Genomic DNA, 24,032 nt, shown 5'->3' on the forward strand with positions numbered 1-24,032 from the left:
ATACATACCTGAGTAACCTACAGTACCAGTCTATACATACCTGAGTAACCTACAGTACCAGTCTATACATACCTGAGTAACCTACAGTACCAGTCTATACATACCTTGAGTAACCTACAGTACCAGTCTATACATACCTGAGTAACCTACAGTACCAGTCTATACATACCTGAGTAACCTACAGTACCAGTCTATACATACCTGAGTAACCTACAGTACCAGTCTAAACATACCTGAGTAACCTACAGTACCAGTCTATACATACCTGAGTATCCTACAGAACCAGTCTAAACATACCTGAGTATCCTACAGTACCAGTCTATACATACCTGAGTATCCTACAGAACCAGTCTAAACATACCTGAGTAACCTACAGTTACTCTCGTACAGATCATTCCATGATGACATGACTCTATACATACCAGAACGACACATTAAATCTGTTTTTGGTTTGGGTTTCGCGAAGAAGGAGTTGTTCAGTCCCAGGGTCCTTACCCTAGTGATGTGATTGGTGGGAAGCTTAAATGTAGTCAATGAAAATGCAATCATAATGGCTCGCATTCGGCGACAGCCCTAGTTCTCATTGATTCAGGAGTGGATCTCTGTTGCCTGTATGACTAAACACTAAACACTCTGTCCATCAACTCCTGTTTAAACACTCTGTCCATCAACTCCTGGCTAAACACTCTGTCCATCAACTCCTGGTTAAACACTCTGTCCATCAACTCCTGGCTAAACACTCTGTCCATCAACACCTGGCTAAACACTCTGTCCATCAACTCCTTACTAAACACTCTGTCCATCAACTCCTGGCTAAACACTCTGTCCATCAACTCCTTACTAAACACTCTGTCCATCAACTCCTGGCTAAACACTCTGTCCATCAACTCCTGGCTAAACACTCTGTCCATCAACTCCTTACTAAACACTCTGTCCATCAACTCCTTACTAAACACTCTGTCCATCAACTCCTTACTAAACACTCTGTCCATCAACTCCTGGCTAAACACTCTGTCCATCAACTCCTGGCTAAACACTCTGTCCATCAACTCCTGGCTAAACACTCTGTCCATCAACTCCTGGCTAAACACTCTGTCCATCAACTCCTGGCTAAACACTCTGTCCATCAACTCCTGGCTAAACACTCTGTCCATCAACTCCTGGCTAAACACTCTGTCCATCAACTCCTGGCTAAACACTCTGTCCATCAACTCCTGGCTAAACAGTCTGTCCATCAACTCCTGGCTAAACACTCTGTCCCTGACAAAGCACATGCCTGGAATCCTTGGATCCTAGCATAGCAGGAGCTCACGTATGTTGAACATATGAATAATCCAAAGTGAATTATAAAATGAACTGTTGTTTGTGTTTCTCAGGGGAACTTCTTCTGGCAGGTGAAAATTGGCTACACTGTTGGACACAGCATCTCCCTGATCTCCCTCATCACATCGATAGTCATACTGAGTATCTTCAGGTAACTACCTACTATAGTCATACTGAGTATCTACAGGTAACTACCTACTATAGTCATACTGAGTATCTACAGGTGGTAACTACCTACTATAGTCATACTGAGTATCTTCAGGTAACTACCTACTATAGTCATACTGAGTATCTTCAGGTGGTAACTACCTACTATAGTCATACTGAGGATCTACAGGTGGTAACTACCTACTATAGTCATACTGAGTATCTTCAGGTAACTACCTACTATAGTCATACTGAGCATCTACAGGTGGTAACTACCTACTATAGTCATACTGAGTATCTACAGGTAACTACCTACTATAGTCATACTGAGCATCTACAGGTGGTAACTACCTACTATAGTCATACTGAGTATCTACAGGTGGTAACTACCTACTATAGTCATACTGAGGATCTACAGGTGGTAACTACCTATTTTTTTATATTTTTTAAAATTTTATTTCACCTTTATTTAACCAGGTAGGCCAGTTGAGAACAAGTTCTCATTTGCAACTGCGACCTGGCCAAGATAAAGCAAAGCAGTGTGACACAAACAATACAGAGTTACACATGGAGTAAAACAAACATACAGTCAATAATACAGTAGAACAAAAGCAAACAAAAAGTCTATATACAGTGAGTGCAAATGAGGTAAGTTAAGGCAATAAATAGGCCACGGTGGCGAAGTAATTACAATATAGCAATTAAACACTGGAATGGTAGATGAATGTGCAAGTAGAGATACTGGGGTGCAAATGAGCAAGACACAGTACATAAATAAATACAGTATGGGGATGAGGTAGGTAGATTGATGGGCTATTTACAGATGGGCTATGTACAGGTGCAGTGATCTGTGAGCTGCTCTGACAGCTGGTGCTTGAAGCTAGTGAGGGAGATTTGAGTCTCCAGCTTCAGAGATTTTTGCAGTTCGTTCCAGTCATTGGCAGCAGAGAACTGGAAGGAAAGACGACCAAAGGAGGAATTGGCTTTGGGGATGACCAGTGAGATATACCTGCTGGAGTGCGTGCTACAAGTGGGTGCTTCTATGGTGACCAGTGAGCTGAGATAAGGCGGGGCTTTATCTAGCAGAGACTTGTAGATAACCTGTAGCCAGTGGGTTTGGCGATGAGTATGAAGCGAGGGCCAACCAACGAGAGCGTACAGGTTGCAATGGTGGGTAGTATATGGGGCTTTGGTGACAAAATAGATGGCACTGTGATAGACTGCATCCAGTTTGTTGAGTAGAGTGTTGGAGGCTATTTTATAGATGACATCACCGAAGTCGAGGATCGGTAGGATAGTCAGTTTTACGAGGGTATGTTTGGCAGCATGAGTGAAGGATGCTTTGTTGCGATATAGGAATCCCATTCTAGATTTAATTTTGAATTGGAGATGCTTAATGTGAGTCTGGAAGGAGAGTTTACAGTCTAACCAGACACCCAGGTATTTGTAGTTGTCCACGTATTCTAAGTCAGAGCCGTCCAGAGTAGTGATGCTAGACGGGCGTGCAGGTGCGGGCAGTGATCGATTGAATAGCATGCATTTAGTTTTACTTGCGTTTAAGAGCAGTTGGAGGCCACGGAAGGAGTGTTGTATGGCATTGAAGCTCATCTGGAGGTTAGTTAACACAGTGTCCAAAGAGGGGCCAGAAGTATACAGAGTGGTGTCATCTGCGTAGAGGGGGATCAGAGAATCACCAGCAGCAAGAGCAACATCATTGATGTATACAGAGAAGAGAGTTGGCCCAAGAATTGAACCCTGTGGCACACCCATAGAGACTGCCAGAGGACCGGACAACAGGCCCTCCGATTTGACACACTGAACTCTATCAGAGAAGTAGTTGGTAAACCAGGCAAGGCAATCATTTGAGAAACCAAGGCTGTTGAGTCTGCCGATAAGAATGTGGTGATTGACAGAGTCGAAAGCCTTGGCCAGGTCGATGAATACGGCTGCACAGTAATGTCTCTTATCGATGGCGGTTACGATATCGTTTAGGACCTTGAGCGTTGCTGAGGTGCACCCATACCTACTATAGTCATACTGAGTAAATTCAGGTAATTACCTGCTGTTGTCATACCCAAAGGACTGGGCAATCTCGCTCTCCGAGGCCATCGTGAGTGAGGTCTTTAATCAGGTCAACAGTCGCAAGGCCAGGTTGCTGGACGATGTTCTAGGGCATGTTCTCAGTCCATGCATTGAACAGCTGGCATGCATATTCACGGTAATTTTCAACCTCTCCTTGTTCCACATGTTTAATGATGACCGCCATCATTCCTGTCCCCAAGAACTCCAAGGCTTCACCATGACTCCTGCCCCATTTCACTCACATCTGTAATCATGATGTGCTTTGAGAGGCTGGTTAGGGAACACGTTAACTCCCTTATCCCAGACACCCTGGACCCACTCCAATTTGCATACCGCCTCGACAGATCCATAGACGACCAATCTCAAATGCACCCCACACTGCCCTCTCCTACCTGGACAAGAGGAACACCTACGTGAGAATGCTGTTCATTGACTACAGCTTAGCGTTCAACACCATTGTCCCCTCCAAGCTCATCACTAAGCCAAGGATCCTGGGACTAAACACCTCCCTCTGCAACTGGATCCTGGACTTCCTGACGGGCCGCCCCCAGGTGGTAAGGGTAGACAACATCAACTCCACAACGCTAACCCTCAACATGGGCCCCATCAGGGGTGTGTGCTTAGTCCCCTCCTGTACTCCCACTTCACCCACGACTGCGTGGCCAAACACGACTCCAACACCATTAGGTTTGCTGACGACACGACGATGGTAGGACTGATCACAGACGACGATGAGACAGCCTATATGGAGGAGGTCAGAGACCTGGCAATGTGGTGCCAGGACAACAACTTCTCCCTCAATGTCAGCAAGACAAGGGAAGTGATTCTGGACTACAGGAAATGGAGGGCCGAGCACGCCCCCATCCACATCAAATGGGCTGCAGTGGAGAGTGTCGAGAGCTTCACGTTCCTTGGTGTCCACATCACTAAGGACATAACATTGTCCATTCACACAAGCACAGTCGTGAAGAAGGCATGACATCGTCTCTTCCCTCTCAGGAGGATGAAAAGATTTGACATGGGCCCCTCAAATCCTGCAAAGTCTTTACAGCTGCAGTATTGAGAGCATCTTGGCTATATCACTGCTGGCTAACTCCTGTCTATATCACTGCTGGCTAACTCCTGTCTATATCACTGCTGGCTAACTCCTGGCTATATCACTGCTGGCTAACTCCTGGCTATATCACTGCTGGCTAACTCCTGGCTATATCACTGCTGGCTAACTCCTGGCTATATCACTGCTTGGTATGGCAACAAGACACCGCCCTTGATCGCATGCCACTTCAGAGAGTGGTGCGGACAGCTCAGTACATCACTGGGGCCAAACTGACATCCAGGGCTTGGAAAATCGATAAAGACTCCGACCACCCAAACCGTAGACTGTTTTCTCTGGTTCCAAACAGCAAGAGGAACCGGTGCATCAAGTCTGACTATAAACAGGCTCCTGAACAGCTTCTATCCCCAAGCCATAAGACTGATCAATAGATAACTCTATGGCAACAGGGACCGTCTGAAGGACCCCTGTACTTTATTCTTATTTCTACACTGGCTCTATGCAAACTCACAGGGCCCTACACACTGTCTCTATGCACACTCACAGGGCCCTACACACTGGCTCTATGCACACTCACAGGGCCCTACACACTGGCTCTATGCACACTCACAGGGCCCTACACACTGGCTCTATGCACACTCACAGGGCCCTACACACTGGCTCTATGCACACTCACAGGGCCCTACACCCTGTCTCTATGCACACTCACAGGGCCCTACACACTGTCTCTATGCACACTCACAGGGCCCTACACACTGGCTCTATGCACACTCACAGGGCCCTACACACTGGCTCTATGCACACTCACAGGGCCCTACACACTGGCTCTATGCACACTGACAGGGCCCTACACACTGGCTCTATGCACACTCACAGGGCCCTACACACTGGCTCTATGCACACTAACAGGGCCCTACACACTGGCTCTATGCACACTCACAGGGCCCTACACACTGGCTCTATGCACACTCACAGGGCCCTACACACTGGCTCTATGCACACTCACAGGGCCCTACACACTGGCTCTATGCACACTCACAGGGCCCTACACACTGGCTCTATGCACACTCACAGGGCCCTACACACTGGCTCTATGCACACTCACATGGCCCTACACACTGGCTCTATGCACACTCACAGGGCCCTACACACTGGCTCTATGCACACTCACAGGGCCCTACACACTGGCTCTATGCACACTGACAGGGCCCTACACACTGGCTCTATGCACACTGACAGGGCCCTACACACTGGCTCTATGCACACTCACAGGGCCCTACACACTGGCTCTATGCACACTAACAGGGCCCTACACACTGGCTCTATGCACACTGACAGGGCCCTACACACTGGCTCTATGCACACTAACAGGGCCCTACACACTGGCTCTATGCACACTCACAGGGCCCTACACACTGGCTCTATGCACACTCACAGGGCCCTACACACACTACACACCCTGTCTCTATGCACACACACAAAGCCCTACACACTACACACCCTGATACTCCAACACACACTCATAGGGCCCTACACACTACACACCCTGATACTCCAACACACACTCATAGGGCCCTACACACTACACACCCTGATATTCCAACACACATAACCAGCACATACATTCATATTGACTCTATCCGGGGTGAGGACTGCAGGGAGGAGACCAGATATATCAGGGGTGAGGACTGGAGGGATGAGGACTGGAGGGTGGAGACCACTAATATCAGGGATGAGGACTGGAGGGAGGAGACCACTAATATCAGGGATGAGGACTGGAGGGAGGAGACCACTAATATCAGGGGTGAGGACTGGACGGAGGAGACCACTAATATCAGGGATGAGGACTGGAGGGAGGAGACCACTAATATCAGGGATGAAGACTGCAGGGTGGAGACCACTAATATCAGGGATGAGGACTGCAGGGAGGAGACCACTAATATCAGGGGTGAGGACTGGACGGAGGAGACCACTAATATCAGGGATGAGGACTGCAGGGAGGAGACCACTAATATCAGGGATGAAGACTGCAGGGTGGAGACCACTAATATCAGGGGTGAGGACTGCAGGGAGGAGACCACTAATATCAGGGATGAGGACTGGAGGGAGGAGACCACTAATATCAGGGATGAGGACTGGAGGGAGGAGACCACTAATATCAGGGTTGAGGACTGGAGGGATGAGGACTGCAGGGAGGAGACCACTAATATCAGGGGTGAGGACTGCAGGGAGGAGACCACTAATATCAGGGATGAGGACTGGAGGGATGAGGACTAGAGGGAGGAGACCACTAATATCAGGGGTGAGGACTGCAGGGAGGAGACCACTAATATCAGGGATGAGGACTGGAGGGATGAGGACTAGAGGGAGGAGACCACTAATATCAGGGATGAGGACTGGAGGGAGGAGACCACTAATATCAGGGGTGAGGACTGCACGGAGGAGACCACTAATATCAGGGATGAGGACTGGAGGGAGGAGACCACTAATATCAGGGTTGAGGACTGGAGGGATGAGGACTGGACGGAGGAGACCACTAATATCAGGGATGAGGACTGGAGGGAGGAGACCACTAATATCAGGGGTGAGGACTGGAGGGATGAGGACTGGAGGGATGAGACCACTAATATCAGGGATGAGGACTGGAGGGATGAGGACTAGAGGGAGGAGACCACTAATATCAGGGATGAGGACTGGAGGGAGGAGACCACTAATATCAGGGGTGAGGACTGCAGGGAGGAGACCACTAATATCAGGGATGAGGACTGGAGGGAGGAGACCACTAATATCAGGGTTGAGGACTGGAGGGATGAGGACTGGAGGGAGGAGACCACTAATATCAGGGGTGAGGACTGCAGGGAGGAGACCACTAATATCAGGGATGAGGACTGCAGGGAGGAGACCACTAATATCAGGGATGAGGACTGGAGGGATGAGACCACTAATATCAGGGATGAGGACTGGAGGGATGAGGACTGCAGGGAGGAGACCACTAATATCAGGGATGAGGACTGGAGGGATGAGACCACTAATATCAGGGATGAGGACTGCAGGGAGGAGACCACTAATATCAGGGATGAGGACTGCAGGGAGGAGACCACTAATATCAGGGATGAGGACTGGAGGGATGAGGACTGGAGGTAGGAGACCACTAATATCAGGGATGAGGACTGCAGAGAGGAATTTGGTGACGGACAATGCCTTTTCCAGCTTGATGGAGCACCTTGCCATAAGGTTAAAAGTGATAACTAAGTGGCTCGGGGAACAAAACATCGATATTTTGGATCCATGGCCAGGAAACTCCCCAGACCTTAATCCCCTTGAGAACTTGTGGTCAATCCTCAAGAGGAGACTGGACAAACAAAAACCCACAAATTCTGACAAACTCCAAGCATTGATTATGCAAGAATGGGCTGCCATCAGTCAGGATGTGGCCCAGCAGTTAATTGACAGCATGCAAGGGCGGATTGCAGAGGTCTTGAAAAATAAGGGTCAACACTGCAAATATTGACTTTTTGCATCAACTTCATGTAATTGTCAATAAAAGCCTTTGACACTTATGAAATGCTTGTAATTATACTTCAGTATTCCATAGTAACATCTGACAAAAATATCTAAAGACACTTAAGCAGCAAACGTTGTCGAAATTAATATTTGTGTCATTCTCAAAACTTTTGGACATGACTGTAGACAAACAGTGTGTCATAGTCCGTGTATGTAGGTGGCAGGGAAGTCAGGCGCAGGAGAAAACAGAGTGGTTTAAAAAATGGAATATTTATTCCCAAAACCAACGTAGAAAAGAATCCGGGTAAACCAATAACCCGTCGCACACCGAATTAGAAACAACACGTACATCACAAACAAACAATCACCCACAGAGAAATGAGGGGAATCAGAGGGTTAAATACACAACATATAATTACTGGGATATGAAACAGGTGTGTAAAGAGACCAGACAAAACCAATGGAAAATGAAAAACTGATCAATGGTGGCTAGAAGGCCGGTGACGTCGACCGCCGAACACCACCCGAACAAGAAGGGGCATTAACTTCAGTAGAAGTCGTGACACAGTGCAATTAGTGCGATCAATGACAGTAGTGAGGGGTGTGTCATAATGATTAAAGTTAATTAGAATGAATTAGTGAAACTGTTAAAAGAAACTATAGTTTATGGCATATTAAATATAGTAGGCTATTGTTATCATATAGAAACATAATGAATATTGTACATAATATTAGCATCAGCATACATTATTGTTTAATTCAATTTCACATATTTAATTGTTTTGTATTTCATTTCATATTTGTTATATTTTGGTTCAACCTTAATGCATAATTAGCATCAACAGGGGAACATATTAGGTGTACGCTGAAAAGCTGTAGAAAGAATATATACATTTTTAAGACTTGTTCATAAAAGAAAGAATTGTTCATAAGAAGGGCCTGAGATCAAAGTCAATATTCAGACCAATAGGGGCCAATGTGTTTAGACGGGATATCCAGTAAGCCTCCCTTTGAAGTCGTAGGATCTCCATGTTTACCTCCTCTCCTTGGTAGAGCAACATGCTCAATGCCTGTGTATTTGAGGGAGGAGATTGAATGGTTAGCTTCAACGAAGTGAGCTGCTACTGGATAGTCAATGTCCTCACGCCTGATTGAGCTGTGGTGTTCAGCTATGTTTTAATTGTCTTTTCGTTTGTCCTACGTTGGCTTTTCCACATGAACAGGTGATGAGAGAGATTACTCCCTTGGTCTTGCATGAGATGATCCCCACTAACAGGGATTTTTCCACCTGTATGTGGGCGTCTGAAGAAGGATGTTTTTATATTGCTATTGCACTGGGCGCATGAGCCACATTTGTAGTTCTCATTTGGAATGGGTGTCAAGAGTGTCTGAGTGGACTCAGGGGGAAGGTCCGATCTCACCAAACTATCTCCAATATTGCAACCACGCTTATAGACCACCAGTGGGGGTTCCTTGAAGAGGTGTGCAATTACTTTTGTCTGATTGAAAAATATGCCAGTGCTTTTTCAGGATTGCTTTCGTTTTCTCCAAACCCTTGGTGTACTTAGTGCAAAAAACAATTGCATTGTTTTTCTTCTTTGGTTGAGATTTTAGTAATTCCTCTCTTGGTTTTTGAGATATTTTCATCATTATAGGGAGTATAAAATAACATGGCTATATACAGGAAGTAGAAAATAACATGGCTATATACAGGAAGTAGAAAATAACATGGCTATATACAGGAAGTAGAAAATAACATGGCTATATACAGGGAGTAGAAAATAACATGGCTATATACAGGAAGTAGAAAATAACATGGCTATATACAGGGAGTAGAAAATAACATGGCTATATACAGGAAGTAGAAAATAACATGGCTATATACAGGGAGTAGAAAATAACATGGCTATATACAGGAAGTAGAAAATATCATGGCTATATACAGGGAGTAGAAAATAACATGGCTATATACAGGAAGTAGAAAATAACATGGCTATATACAGGAAGTAGAAAATAACATGGCTATATACAGGAAGTAGAAAATAACATGGCTATATACAGGGAGTATAAAATAACATGGCTATATACAGGAAGTAGAAAATAACATGGCTATATACAGGGAGTACCAGTACCGAGTCCATTTGCAGGAGTACCAGGCAATAACATGGGTATATACAGGGAGTACCAATACTGAGTCGATCTGTAGGGCTACCTGGTAATTGAGGTAGCTATGTACATATAGCTAGGGATAACATGACTAGACAACAGGATAGATAATAGACAGTAACAGCAGTATACTGTAGGTAGGGGTAAAGGATAGATAATAGACAGTAACAGCAGTATACTGTAGGTAGGGGTAAAGGATAGATAATAGACAGTAACAGCAGTATACTGTAGGTAGGGGTAAAGGATAGATAATAGACAGTAACAGCAGTATACTGTAGGTAGGGGTAAAGGATAGATAATAGACAGTAACAGCAGTATACTGTAGGTAGGGGTAAAGGATAGATAATAGACAGTAACAGCAGTATACTGTAGGTAGGTGAAAAGGATAGATAATAGACAGTAACAGCAGTATACTGTAGGTAGGGGTAAAGGATAGATAATAGACAGTAACAGCAGTATACTGTAGGTAGGGGTAAAGGATAGATAATAGACAGTAACAGCAGTATACTGTAGGTAGGGGTAAAGGATAGATAATAGACAGTAACAGCAGTATACTGTAGGTAGGGGTAAAGGATAGATAATAGACAGTAACAGCAGTATACTGTAGGTAGGGGTAAAGGATAGATAATAGACAGTAACAGCACTATACTGTAGGTAGGGGAAAAGGATAGATAATAGACAGTAACAGCAGTATACTGTAGGTAGGGGTAAAGGATAGATAATAGACAGTAACAGCAGTATACTGTAGGTAAGGGTAAAGGATAGATAATAGACAGTAACAGCAGTATACTGTAGGTAGGGGTAAAGGATAGATAATAGACAGTAACAGCAGTATACTGTAGGTAGGGGTAAAGGATAGATAATAGACAGTAACAGCAGTATACTGTAGGTAGGGGTAAAGTGACTAGACAACAGGATAGATAATAGCCAGTAACAGCAGCGTATTGTGTGTGTGTGTGTGTGTGTGTGTGTGTGTGTGTGTGTGTGTGTGTGTGTGTGTGTGTGTGTGTGTGTGTGTGTGTGTGTGTGTGTGTGTGTGTGTGTGTGTGTGTGTGTGTGTGTGTGTGTGTGTGTGTGTGTGTGCAGTACTTTTGACCAGGACCTATAGGGAATTGGGTGCCTGTTAACTTCTCTAGGGCCAGTGGGACGAAATCGTCCCACCTACGTAACAGCCAGTGGAATCCTGTGGCGCGTTATTCAAATACCTTAGAAATGCTATTACTTCAATTTCTCAAACATATGACTATTTTACAGCATTTTAAAGACAAGACTCTCGTTAATCTAACCACACTGTCCGATTTCAAAAAGGCTTTACAACGAAAGCAAAACATTAGATTATGTCAGCGGAGTACCCAGCCAGAAATAATCAGACACCCATTTTTCAAGCTAGCATATAATGTCACAAAAACCCAGAAGACAGCTAAATGCAGCACTAACCTTTGATGATCTTCATCAGATGACACACCTAGGACATTATGTTATACAATACATGCATGTTTTGTTCAATCAAGTTCATATTTATATCAAAAACCAGCTTTTTACATTAGCATGTGACGTTCAGAACTAGCAAACTTCCGGTGAATTTACTAAAAATGTACTAAATTACTCACGATAAACGTTCACAAAAAGCATAACAATTATTTTAAGAATTATAGATACAGAACTCCTCTATGCACTCGATATGTCCGATTTTAAAATAGCTTTTCGGTGAAAGCACATTTTGCAATATCCTCAGCAGATAGCCCAGGCATCACAGGGCTAGCTATTTAGACACCCAGCAAGTTTAGCACTCAACAAAGTCAGATTTACTATAACAAAAATGTTATTACCTTTGGTGTTCTTTGTCAGAATGCACTCCCAGGACTTCTACTTCAATAACAAATGTTGGTTTGGTCCCAAATAATCCATTGTTATATCCAAACAGCGGCGTTTTGTTCGTGCGTTCAAGACACTATCCAAAAGGGTAAAGAAGGGTGACGCGCACGGCGCATTTCGTGACCATAAAATTATAAATATTCCATTACCGTACTTCGAAGCATGTCAACCGCTGTTTAAAATCAATTTTTATGCCATTTTTCTCGTAAAAAAGCGATAATATTCCGACCGGGAATCTGTGTTTAGGTAAAAAGAGGAAAGAAAATAAAGCACAGGGTCGACTCGGCACGCGCCTAAGCCCATTGTCCTCTGATCGGCCACTTGCCAAAAGCATAAATGTGTTTCAGCCTGGGGCTGCCTCGATATCATTCAGCTTTTTCCCGGGCTCTGAGAGCCTATGGGAGCCGTAGGAAGTGTCACGTTACAGCAAAGATCCTCAGTCTTCAATAAACAGAGACAAGAAGAACAAGATCTTGTCAGAGAGGGCACTTCCTGTAAGGAATCTTCTCAGGTTTTTGCCTGCCATATGAGTTCTGTTATACTCACAGACACCATTCAAACAGTTTTAGAAACTTTAGGGTGTTTTCTATCCAAAGCCAATAATTATATGCATATTCTAGTTACTGGGCAGGAGTAGTAACCAGATTAAATTGGGTACGTTTTTTATCCGGCCGTGTCAATACTGCCCCCTACCCCCAACAGGTTAAGAATCCCTTTGGCCCTGCAGTCTAGGGGGGATGGAAATGAGAACCGTAACAAAACTCATGCAAATTATAACAGAGAAAAGGATGTGTTTTGATAAGTCCTTTAGAAATCCTTTCCATTGTCATGGTGGTTATTGAGGATTGAGAAAATGCTTTGTTCTCCCTCCGTATCCCTCCACAGTGTCAGAGAACCAAAAGGTTTTCATTAGTATTTCATTAGTATTTCATTAGTATTTCATTCGTTCATCAATTAGTGGTCATTCTTTCTCCATTTCTCAGTTCCAAAGACAGTGAAAGTTGTTTGGTCGCGCTGGATGTAACACGTCGTCGTGTGTCTCTCCTAGGAAACTCCACTGCACTAGGAACTACATCCACATGCACCTGTTTGTGTCGTTCATCTTGAAGGCCATCGCTGTGTTTACGAAGGATGTGGTTCTGTACCAGGTCGGAGAGGTTGACAACTGCTCCCCAGGATTCGTAAGTACACAGCCCGTCTGTGGGTGTGTGTGTGTGGGTGTGTGTAAGTATATATATGTGTGAGTGTGTGAGTGAGTGTGTGAGTGTGTGAGTGAGTGAGTGAGTGAGTGAGTGAGTGAGTGAGTGAGTGAGTGAGTGAGTGAGTGAGTGAGTGAGTGAGTGAGTGAGTGAGTGAGTGAGTGAAATAGAAAAACACCTCCGCGATCCAACATTCTAATACATCTTGTTGAACATGTCTGTATTTCAAACTCTTCTCAAATTAAATCAAACTTTATTTTTCACATGCGCCGAATACAACAAGTGTAGACTTACCGGGAAATACTTACTTACAAGCCTTTAACCAACAGTGCAGTTCAAGAAAGAGTTAAGAAAATATTTACCAAATAAACTAAAGTAAAAAATAATAAAAAGTAACACAATAAAATAACAATACAGGTTATATACAGGGGGTACCGGTACAGAGTCAATGTGTGGGGCTACAGGTTAGTCGAGGTTATTTGTACATGAAGGTAGTGATTATGCACAGATAATATACAGCGAGTAAGAGCAGTGTACACAACAAATGGGAGGGGGGGGTCAATGTAAATAGTCCGCTGGCTATTTGATTAAATGTTCACCAGTCTTATGGCTTGGGGGTAGAAGCTGTTGAGGAGCCTTTTGGTCCTAGACTTGGCGCTCCGGTACCGCTTGCCGTGCGGTAGCAGAGAGAACAGTCCCTGACTTGGGTGACTGGAGTCTCTCTCAATTTTTGGGGCTTTCCTCTGACACTGCCGAGTATATAGGTCCTGGATGGCAGGAAGCTTGGCCCCAGTGATGTACGCACTACCCTCTTCAGCGCCTTACGGTCAGATGCCAAGCAATTACCATACCAGGCGGTGATGCAACCGGTCAGGATTGCAGGTCTCCCGAGGGGGAAAAGGCGTTGTCATGCACTCTTAATGACTGTCTTGGTGTGTTTGGACCATCCTAGTTCGTTGGTGATGTGGACACCAAGGAACTTCAAGCTCTCGACCCGCTCCACTACAACCCCGTTGATGTTAATGGGGGCCTGTTCGGCCCTCCTTTTCCTGTAGTCCACGATCAGCTCCTTTGTCTTGCTCACTTTGAGGGAGAGGTTGTTGTCCTGGCAACACACTGCCAGATCTCTTACCTCCTCCCTATAGGCGGTGTCATCCTTTTTGGTGATCAGGCCTAACACTGTTATGTCTTCAGGAAAGGGCAGTGTGGAGTGCAATTGAGATTGCGTCATCTGTGGATCTGTTGGGGCGGTACGCGAATTGGAGTGGGTCTAGGGTATCCGGGAGGATGGTGTTGATGTGAGCCATGACCAGCCTTTCAAAGCACTTCATGGCTACCGATGTGAGTGCTACGGGGCGGTAATTGTTTAGGCAGGTTACCTTCGCTTCCTTGGGCACAGGGATTTTGGTGGTCTGCTTGAAACATGTAGGTATTACGGACTCGGTCAGGGAGAGGTTGAAAATGTCAGTGAAGACACTTGCCAGTTGGTCCACGCATGCTTTGAGTACACGTCCTGGTAATCCGTCTGGCCCTGCAGCCTTGTTAATGTTGACCTGTTTAAAGGTCTTGCTCACATTGGCTACCGAGAGCGTTATCACACAGTCATCCAGAACAGCTGGTAATCTCGTGCATGCTTCAGTGTTGCTTGCCCCGAAGCGAGCATAAAAGGCCTTTAGCTCGTCTGGTAGGCTCGCGTCACTGAGCAGGTCGTGGCTGGGTTTCCCTTTGTAGTCCGTAATAGTTTTCAAGCCCTGCCACATCCGACGAGCTTCAGAGGCGGTGTAGTAGGTTTCGATCTTAATCCTGTATTGATGCTTTGCTTGTTTGATCATTCGTCTGAGGGCATAGCGGGATTTCTTATAAGTGTCCGGATTAGTGTCCCGCTGCTTGAAAGCGGCAGCTCTAGCCTTTAGCTCGATGCGGATGTTGCCTGTAATCCATGGCTTCTGGTTGGGATATGAACTCCTCAATGCCATTGGATGAATCCAGGAACATATTCCAGTCTGTGCTGCTAAACAGTCCCGTAGCGTAGCATCTGCCTCATCTGACCACTTCCACATTGAGTGAGTCACTGGTACTTCCTGCTTTAGTTTTTGCTTGTAAGCAGGAATCAGGAGGATATAATTATGGTCAGATTAGCCAAATGGAGGGTGGGGAGAGCTTTGTATGTGTCTCTGTGTGTGGAGTAAAGGTGGTCTAGAGTTGTTTCCCTCTGGTTGCACATTTAACATGCTGATAGAAATTAGGTAAATGGATTTACGTTTGCCTGCATTAAAGTCCCCGACTACTAGGAGCGCCGCTTCTGGATGAGCATTTTCTTATTTTTTTTATGGCCTTATAGAGTTGGTTGAGAGAGGTCTTAGTGCCAGTATTGGTCTGTGTTGGTAAATAGGCAGCTAATATAGGTGAGAACTCTCTTGATAGATAGTGTGGTCTATAGCTTGGACTGATACTTTATATCTCTGTCTCTTTATTTAACCAGGTAGGCTAGTTGAGAACAAGTTCTCATTTGCAACTGCGACCTGGCCAAGATAAAGCAAAGCAGTTTGACACATACAACAACACAGAGTTACACATGGAATAAACAAACATACAATCAATAATACAGTAGAAAAATCTATATACAGCATGTGCAAATGAGGTAGGATAAGAGAGGTAAGGCAATAAATAGGCCTTGGTGGCGAAGTAATTACAATATAGCAATTAAACACTGGAATGGCAGGATATGCAGAAGATAAATGTGCAAGTAGAGATACTGGGGTGCAAAGGGGCAAGATAAAGAAATAAATACAGTATGGGGATGGGGTAGATTGATGGGCTGTTTACAGATGGGCTATGTACAGGTGCAGTGATCTGTGAGCTGCTCTGACAGCTGGTGCTTAAAGCTAGTGAGGGAGGTAAGAGTCTCCTGCTTCAGAGATTTTTGCAGTTCGTTCCAGTCATTGGCAGCAGAGAACTGGAAGGAGAGGCGGCCAAAGGAAGAATTGGCTTTGGGGGTGACCAGTGAGATATACCTGCTGGAGCGCGTGCTACGGGTGGGTGCTGCTATGGTGACTAGTGAGCTGAGATAAGGCGGGGCTTTACCTAGCAGAGACTTGCCAGTGGGTTTGGCAACAAGTATGAAGCGGGGGCCAGCCAACGAGAGCATACAGGTCACAGTGGTGGGTAGTATATGGGGCTTTGGTGACAAAACGGATGGCACTGTGATAGACTGCATCCAATTTGTTGAGTAGAGTGTTGGAGGCTATTTTGTAAATGACATCGCTGAAGACGAGGATCGGTAGGATGGTCAGTTTTACGAGGGTATGTTTGGCAGCATGAGTGAAGGATGCTTTGTTGCGAAATAGGAAGCCGATTCTACATTTAATTTTGGATTGGAGATGTTTAACCTCTCTGGTATCATTGGGACGTCCCACCTCGACAACAGCCAGTGAAATTCCTTGGCGCCAAATTCAAACAATAAAAATCAGAAATAGCGATTAAATTAATCACTTACCTTTGATGATCTTCATCTGCTGGTACTCCCAGGACTCCATGTTACACAATAAATGTTTGTTTTGTTTGATAATGTCCCTCTTTATGTCCAAAAACCTCCATTTTGTTGGTGCGTTTAGTTCAGTAATCCAAAGGCACAAAGTGCGCTCTCAACATCCAGACGAAAAGTCAAAAAAGTACAATAAAAGTTTGTAGAAACATGTCAAACGATGTTTAAAATCAATCCTCAGGTTGTTTTTGTCATAAATAATCAATAATATTTCAACCGGACAAAGCTTCGTCAATAGAAAAGGAGAAACAAGAATGTCGCGCTCCCGGTCACGCGCTGGACTCATGTCTGGAGATTTCCACTGTCCACTCATTGAAAGTGCTGTATCTCCCTCATTTTTCAGAGTAAAAGCCTAAAACAATGCCTAAAGACTGGCCACGTGTAGAAGAAGCCATAGAGATTGTGAACTGGGTCCTAAGTCTTTGTATGGTGGATAGGCTTTCAATGGAAAAACAGCCTTTCAAAATAATAGTACTTCCTGGATGGATTTTCCTCAGGTTTTCGCCTGCCATATCAGTTCTGTTATACTCACAGACATTATTTTAACAGTTTTGGAAACTTTTGTGTTTTCTATCCAGATCTACCATCTACCATTATATGCATATCCTAGCTTCTGGGCCTGAGTAGCAGGCAGTTTAATTTGGGCACGCTTTTCATCCAAAATTCCGAATGCTGCCCCCTACCCGAGTGAAGTTAACACAGTGTCCAAAGAAGGGCCAGAGGTATACAGAATGGTGTCGTCTGCGTAGAGGTGGATCAAAGAATCAGCAGCAGCGGGAGCGACATCATTGATGTATACAGAGAAGAGAGTCGGCCCCATAGAGACTGCCAGAGGTCCGGACAACAGATTGACAGAGTCGAATGCCTTGGCCAGGTCGATGAATACGGCTGCACAGTAATGTCTCTTATCGGTGGCAGTTATGATATTGTTTAGGACCTTGAGCGTGGCTGAGGTGCACCCATGACCAGCTCTGAAACCAGATTGCATAGCGGAGAAGGTACAGTGAGATTCGAAATGGTCGGTAATCTGTTTGTTAACTTGGCTTTCATAGACCTTAGAAAGGCAGGGTAGAATAGATATAGGTCTGTAGCAGTTTGGGTCTAGAGTGTCTCCCCCTTTGAAGAGGGGGATGACCACGGCAGCTTTCCAATCTATGGGAATCTCAGACGATACGAAAGAGAGGTTGAACAGGCTAGTAATAGGGGTTGCAACAATTTCGGCAGATAATTTTAGAAAAGGATGGTCCAGATTGTCTAGCCCAGCTGATTTGTAAGGGTCCAGATTTTGCAGCTCTTTCAGAACATCAGCTATCTGGATTTGGGTGAAGGAGAAGTGGGGGAGGTTTGGGCGAGTTGCTGTGGGGAGCCCAGGGCTGTTGCCCGGGGTAGGGGTAGCCAGGTGGAAAGCATGGCCAGCCGTAGAAAAATGCATGTCATGTGGACTGATACTGTATATCTCTGTCAGCTGGACTGATACTGTATATCTCTCTGTGTTGTCAGGTGGGCTGCAAGGCGGTGATGGTCTTCTTCCAGTACTGTATAATGGCCAGCTTCTTCTGGCTGCTGGTCGAAGGCCTGTATCTCCACGCCCTATTGGCCGTTTCCTTCTTCTCTGAGAGAAAATACTTCTGGTGCTACATTCTGATTGGCTGGGGTGAGTGCGGCTGCCTGTCTGATTGGCTGAGGTGAGAGTGTCTGTCTGATTGGCTGGGGTGAGTGTGTCTGTCTGATTGGCTGGTGTGAGTCTGTCTGTCTGTCTGATTGGCTGGGGTAATTGTGTTTCTCTGTCTGTCTGTCTGATTGGCTGGAGTAAGTGTGTCTGTCGGTCTGGCTGTCTGTCTGTATGTCTGTCTGTCTGACTGGCTGGTGATGAGTTTGTCTGTCTGCCTGTCTGTCTGATTGGCTTGGGCAAGCATGTATGTCTGTCTGTCTGATTGGGGTAAGTGTCTCTGTCTGCCTGTCTGATTGTTTGAGGTAAGTTTGTCTATATTCTGGGGTTGGCTTGACCAGACATTGATTGAGTGCTTTTCTCCTGCAGGAGGGCCAACCATCTTCATCTCAGCTTGGGGTGTTGCGAAAGCCTACTATAATGACGTGGGGTAAGAAAAGCTCTCCGACGGGTCTAATTCTTGTCCTCTCCGGCTAGACCACAGCATGTGACTCATGGAACTTTCAGCTGTAATCAATCAAATGTTATTTATAAAGCCCTTCTTACATCAGCTGATGTCACAAAGTGCTGTACAGAAACCCAGCCTAAAACCCCCAAACAGCAAGCAATGCAGGTGTAGAAGCACGGTGGCTAGTAAAAACTCTCTAGAAAGGCCAAAACCTAGGAAGAAACCTAGAGAGGAACCAGGCTATGAGGGGTGGCCAGTCCTCTTCTGGCTGTGCCGGGTGGAGATTATAACAGAACTTGGCCAAGATGTTCAAATGTTCATAAATGACCAGCATGGTCAAATAATAATAATCACAGTAGTTGTCGAGGGTGCAACAGGTCAGCACCTCAGGAGTAAATGTCAGTTGGCTTTTCATAGCCGATCATTCAGAGTATTTCTACCGCTCCTGCTGTCTCTAGAGAGTTGAAAACAGCAGGTCTGGGACAGGTAGCACGTCCGGTGAACAGGTCAGGGTTCAATAGCCGCAGGCAGAACTGTTGGAACTGGAGCAGCAGCACGGCCAGGTGGACTGGGGACAGCAAGGAGTCATCAGGCCAGGTAGTCCTGAGGCATGGTCCTAGGGCTCAGATCCTCCGAGAGAGAGAAAGAAAGAAAGAGAGAAAGAAAGAGGAAAAAGAGAGAGAATTAGAGCGAGCTTCCTTAAATTCACACAGTACATAAGATTCATTTTAAATTTTATTATTGTTTATTTCACCTTTATTTAACCAGGTAGGCAAGTTGAGAACAAGTTCTCATTTACATCTGCAACCTGGCCAAGATAAAGCAAAGCAATTCGACACATATAACAACACAGAGTTACACATGGAGTAAAATAAACATACAGTCAGTAATATATAGTCTATATACAATGTGAGCAAATGAGGTAAGATAAGGGAGGTAAAGGCAATAAATAGGCCATGGTGGCGAAGTAAATACAATATAGCAATTAAAACATTGGAATGGTAGATTTGACAGTAGATGAGTGTGCAAAGTAGAAATACTGGGGTGCAAAGGAGCAAAATAAATAAATACAGTAGGGGAAGGGGTAGTTGTTTGGGCTATTTATAGATGGGCTATTTACATGTGCAGTGATCTGTGAGCTGCTCTGACAGCTGGTGCTTAAAGCTAGTGAGGGAGATAAGTGTTTCCAGTTTCAGAGATTTTTGCAGTTCGTTCCAGTCATTGGCAGCAGAGAACTGGAAGGAGAGGCAGCCAAACGTGGAATTGGCTTTGGGGATGACCAGTGAGATATACCTGCTGGAACGCGTGCTACGGGTGGGTGCAGCTATGGTGACCAGCGAGCAGAGATAAGGCGGGACTTTAACTAGTAGGGTCTTGTAGATGACCTGGAGTCAGTGGGTTTGGCGATGAGTATGAAGTGAGGGCCAGCCAACGAGAGCGTATAGGTTGCAGTGGTGGGTAGTATATGGGGCTTTGGTGACAAAACGGATGGCACTGTAATAAACTAAGATAAGACAGGAGAAATACTCCAGATATAACAGACTGACCCTAGCCCCCCAACACATAAACTACTGCAGCATAAATACTGAAGGCTGAGACAGGAGGGGTCGGGAGACACTGTGGCCCTGTCCGACGATACCCCCGGACAGGGCCAAACAGGCAGGATATAACCCCACCCACTTCGCCAAAGCACAGCCCCCACACCAGTAGATGGATCCCTTCAACTACCAACTTACCATCCTGAGACAAGGCCGAGTATAGCCCACAAAGATCTCCGCCACGGCACAACCCAAGGGGGAGCGCCAACCCGGACAGGAAGATCACGTAAGTGACTCAACCCACTCAAGGGATGCACCCCTCCTGGGGACGGCATGGAAGAGCACCAGTAAGCCAGTGACTCAGCCCCCGTAATAGGGTTAGAGGCAGAGAATCCCAGTGGAGAGAGGGGAACCGGCCAGGCAGAGACAGCAAGGGCGGTTCGTCACTCCAATGCATTTCCGTTCACCTTCACACTCCTGGGCCAGACTAGCTCAATCATAAGACCTACTAAAGAGATCAGTCTTCAGTAAAGACTTAAAGGTTGAGACTGAGTCTGCGTCTCTCACATTGGTAGGCAGACCATTCCATAAAAATGGAGCTCTATAGGAGAAAGCCCTGCCTCCAGCTGTTTGCTTACAAATTCTAGGGACAGTAAGGAGGCAAGCGTCTTTTGACTGTAGCATACATGTTGGTATGTACGGCAGGACCAAATCGGAACGATAGGTAAGAGCAAGCCCATGTAATGCTTTGTAGGTTAGCAGTAAAACCTTGAAATCAGCCCTTGCCTTAATAACAGGAAGCCGGTGTAGAGAGGCTAGCACTGGAGTAATATGATCAAAAGTTTTGTTTCTAGTCAAGGTTCTAGCACCCGTGTTTTGCACTAACTGAAGTTTATTTAGTGCTTTATCCGGGTAGCTGGAAAGTAGAGCATTGCAGTAGTCTAACCTAGAAATGACAAAAGAATGGATACATTTTCCTGCATCATTTTTGGACAGAAAGTTTCAGATTTTTGCAATGTTACGTAGATGGAAAAAAGCTGTCCTTGAAACAGTCTTGATATGTTCGTCAAAAGAGAGATCAGGTTCCAGAGTAACACAGAGGTCCTTCACAGTGAAAAAAAATATATTAAAAAGTTGAGCGAGGGGAAAAAATAAAAATAAAAACGGTAATTATAAATTAAAACTGTAAAGTTGGGATGTAGCAAAGTAAGGTTAGCAACAAACCGCACAGCAGCACGTAAAGAAGTCTTTGTTGAAGCACCTTTGGCAGTGATTACAGCATCAAGTCTTCGTGGGTATGATGCTACAAGCTTGGCACATCTGTATTTGGGGAGTTTCTCTCATAATTATTTGCAGATAGTTTCAAGCTCTGTCAGGTTGGATGGGGAGCGTTGCTGCACAGCTATTTTCAGGTCTCTCCAGAGATGTTCGATCGGGTTCAAGTCCGGGCTCTGGCTGGGCCACTCGTCCCGAAGTCACTTCTATATTGTCTTGGCTGTGTGTTTAGGGTCGTTGTCCTGTTGGAAGGTGAACCTTCGCCCCAGTCTGAGGTCCTGAACACTCTGGAGCAGGTTTTCATCAAAGAACACTCTGTACTTTGCTCCGTTCGTCTTTCCCTCAATCCCGTCTAATCTCCCAGTCCCTGTCCGCTTAAAAACATCCCCACATCATGATGCTGCCACCACCATGCTTCACCATAGGGATGGTGCCAGGTTTACTCCAGACGTGACTCTTGGCATTCAGGCCAAAGAATTCAATCTTGGTTTCATCAGACCAGAGAATCGTATTTCTCATGGTCTGAGTGTCTTTAGGTGCCTTTTGGCAAACACCAACCAGGCTATCATATGCCTTTTACTGAGGAGTGGCTTCCTGGTGGAGAGCCAGACTCAATCACCAAGGTGGAACACGGGAGCCTCACTGCAGTGACATCATTGAGGACCTTAAAGGTTGCAGTGACACATCCATAACCTGAGCCGAAACCAGATTGCATGCCAGAAAGAATAAGATAGACATCAAGAAAGCCAGTCAGTTGATTATTGACAAGTTTTTACAACACTTTTGATAAACAGGGAAAAATAGAAATAGGCCTAAAACAGTTAGGATCAGCTTGATCTCCCCCTTTAAATAAAGGATGAACCGTGGCTGCCTTCCAAGCAATGGGAACCTCCCCAGAGAGGAGAGACACGTTAAAAAAGTCAGAGATAGGCTTTACGATGATAGGGGCAGCAACCTTAAAGAAGAAAGGGTCTAAACCATCTGACCCAGATGTTTTTTAGGGTCAAGCTTATTAAAGAGGTCCTTTAGCATGGACATCTCAAATACTGAGATGTCCATGCAAAATATAAATTTAGTGGTACATTTTTCTTTGTGGAATTTCATGTGTGCTTGGGGTTAATTTCATTCTCCGGGAAGAAGCAAACAGTTTTTTGGCTCAAATGTCCTGGTAGTGGGTAAGGTTCATGATGCTGTTGACTTTAAAGCAGCAATCAGCAGTTGAAACAATAACAAACGGTACTCCCCACCACTATTTCGGTAAAAAGCTGAGGGATGAGGGCTGGAGAAATATAACCACTCTGAAATTCATAGACAGAACTATGGATTCAAGGACATACAATCCGTGATATCAAAGTTTTAACCATGTTTTGAGGATATATAGTTTGTTTACAAATTTAGGAGTAAAACAGGCTTATATTGCTAATGTTGTAAGACAGTTGAACTTAGCTCACGAGGCACTTAGGTTGTATTCTAAAATAATCAATGGGTACAATACACCCAGTCAGAACAGGCAGCTTCATTAAATGGTACCTGCAAAAAACACCAGTTTCAACGTCAACAGTGAGGAGGAGACTCCGGGATGCTGGCCTTCTAGGCAGAGTTGCAAAGAAAAAGCCATATCTCAGACTGGCCAATAAAAAGTAAAAGATTAAGATAGGCAAAAGAACACAGACACTGGACAGAGGAAGATTGCCTAGAAGGCCAGCATCCCGGAGTCGCTTCTTCACTGCTGAGACTGGTGTTTTGCGGGTACTATTTAATGAAGCTGCCAGTTAAGGACTTGTGAGGCATCTGTTTCTCAAACTAGACACTCTAATGTACTTGTCCTCTTGCTCAGTTGTGCACCGGGGCCTCCCACTCCTCTTTCTATTCTGGTTAGAGCCAGTTTGCGCTGTTCTGTGACGAGAGTAGTACACAGTGTTGTATGAGATGGAATAGCCTTAATTTCTCATAACAAGAATAGGCTGATGAGTTTCAGAAGAAAGGATCTTTGTTTCTGACCATTTTGAGCCTGTAATCAAACAAACAAATGCTGATGCTCCAGATACTCAACTAGTCTAAAGAAGGCCAGTTATATTGCTTCTTTAATCAGAACAACATAATTGCAAAAGGGTTTTCTAATGATCAAATAGCCTTTTAAAATGATAAACTTGGATTAGCTAACACAACGTGCCATTGGAACACAGAAGTGATGGTTGCTGATGATGG

General features: G+C 45.1%; 1 protein-coding gene across 1 annotated transcript in view; it reads left to right on the top strand.

Annotated features, from left to right (window-relative positions):
* The window catches only part of LOC106590716 (vasoactive intestinal polypeptide receptor), a 165,339-nt gene that overhangs the window by 116,039 nt on the left and 25,268 nt on the right, over window positions 1–24,032 (top strand). The window contains exons 5-8 of the mRNA XM_045710828.2: window positions 1,377–1,474; window positions 13,200–13,332; window positions 18,395–18,548; window positions 18,933–18,993. Coding sequence (XP_045566784.1) covers window positions 1,377–1,474; window positions 13,200–13,332; window positions 18,395–18,548; window positions 18,933–18,993 — 446 coding nt within the window. The remainder of the gene's footprint in view (window positions 1–1,376; window positions 1,475–13,199; window positions 13,333–18,394; window positions 18,549–18,932; window positions 18,994–24,032) is intronic.

Source organism: Salmo salar, chromosome 29 (assembly GCF_965601325.2).
Source record: "Salmo salar chromosome 29, fSalSal1, whole genome shotgun sequence".
NCBI lineage: Eukaryota > Metazoa > Chordata > Actinopteri > Salmoniformes > Salmonidae > Salmo > Salmo salar.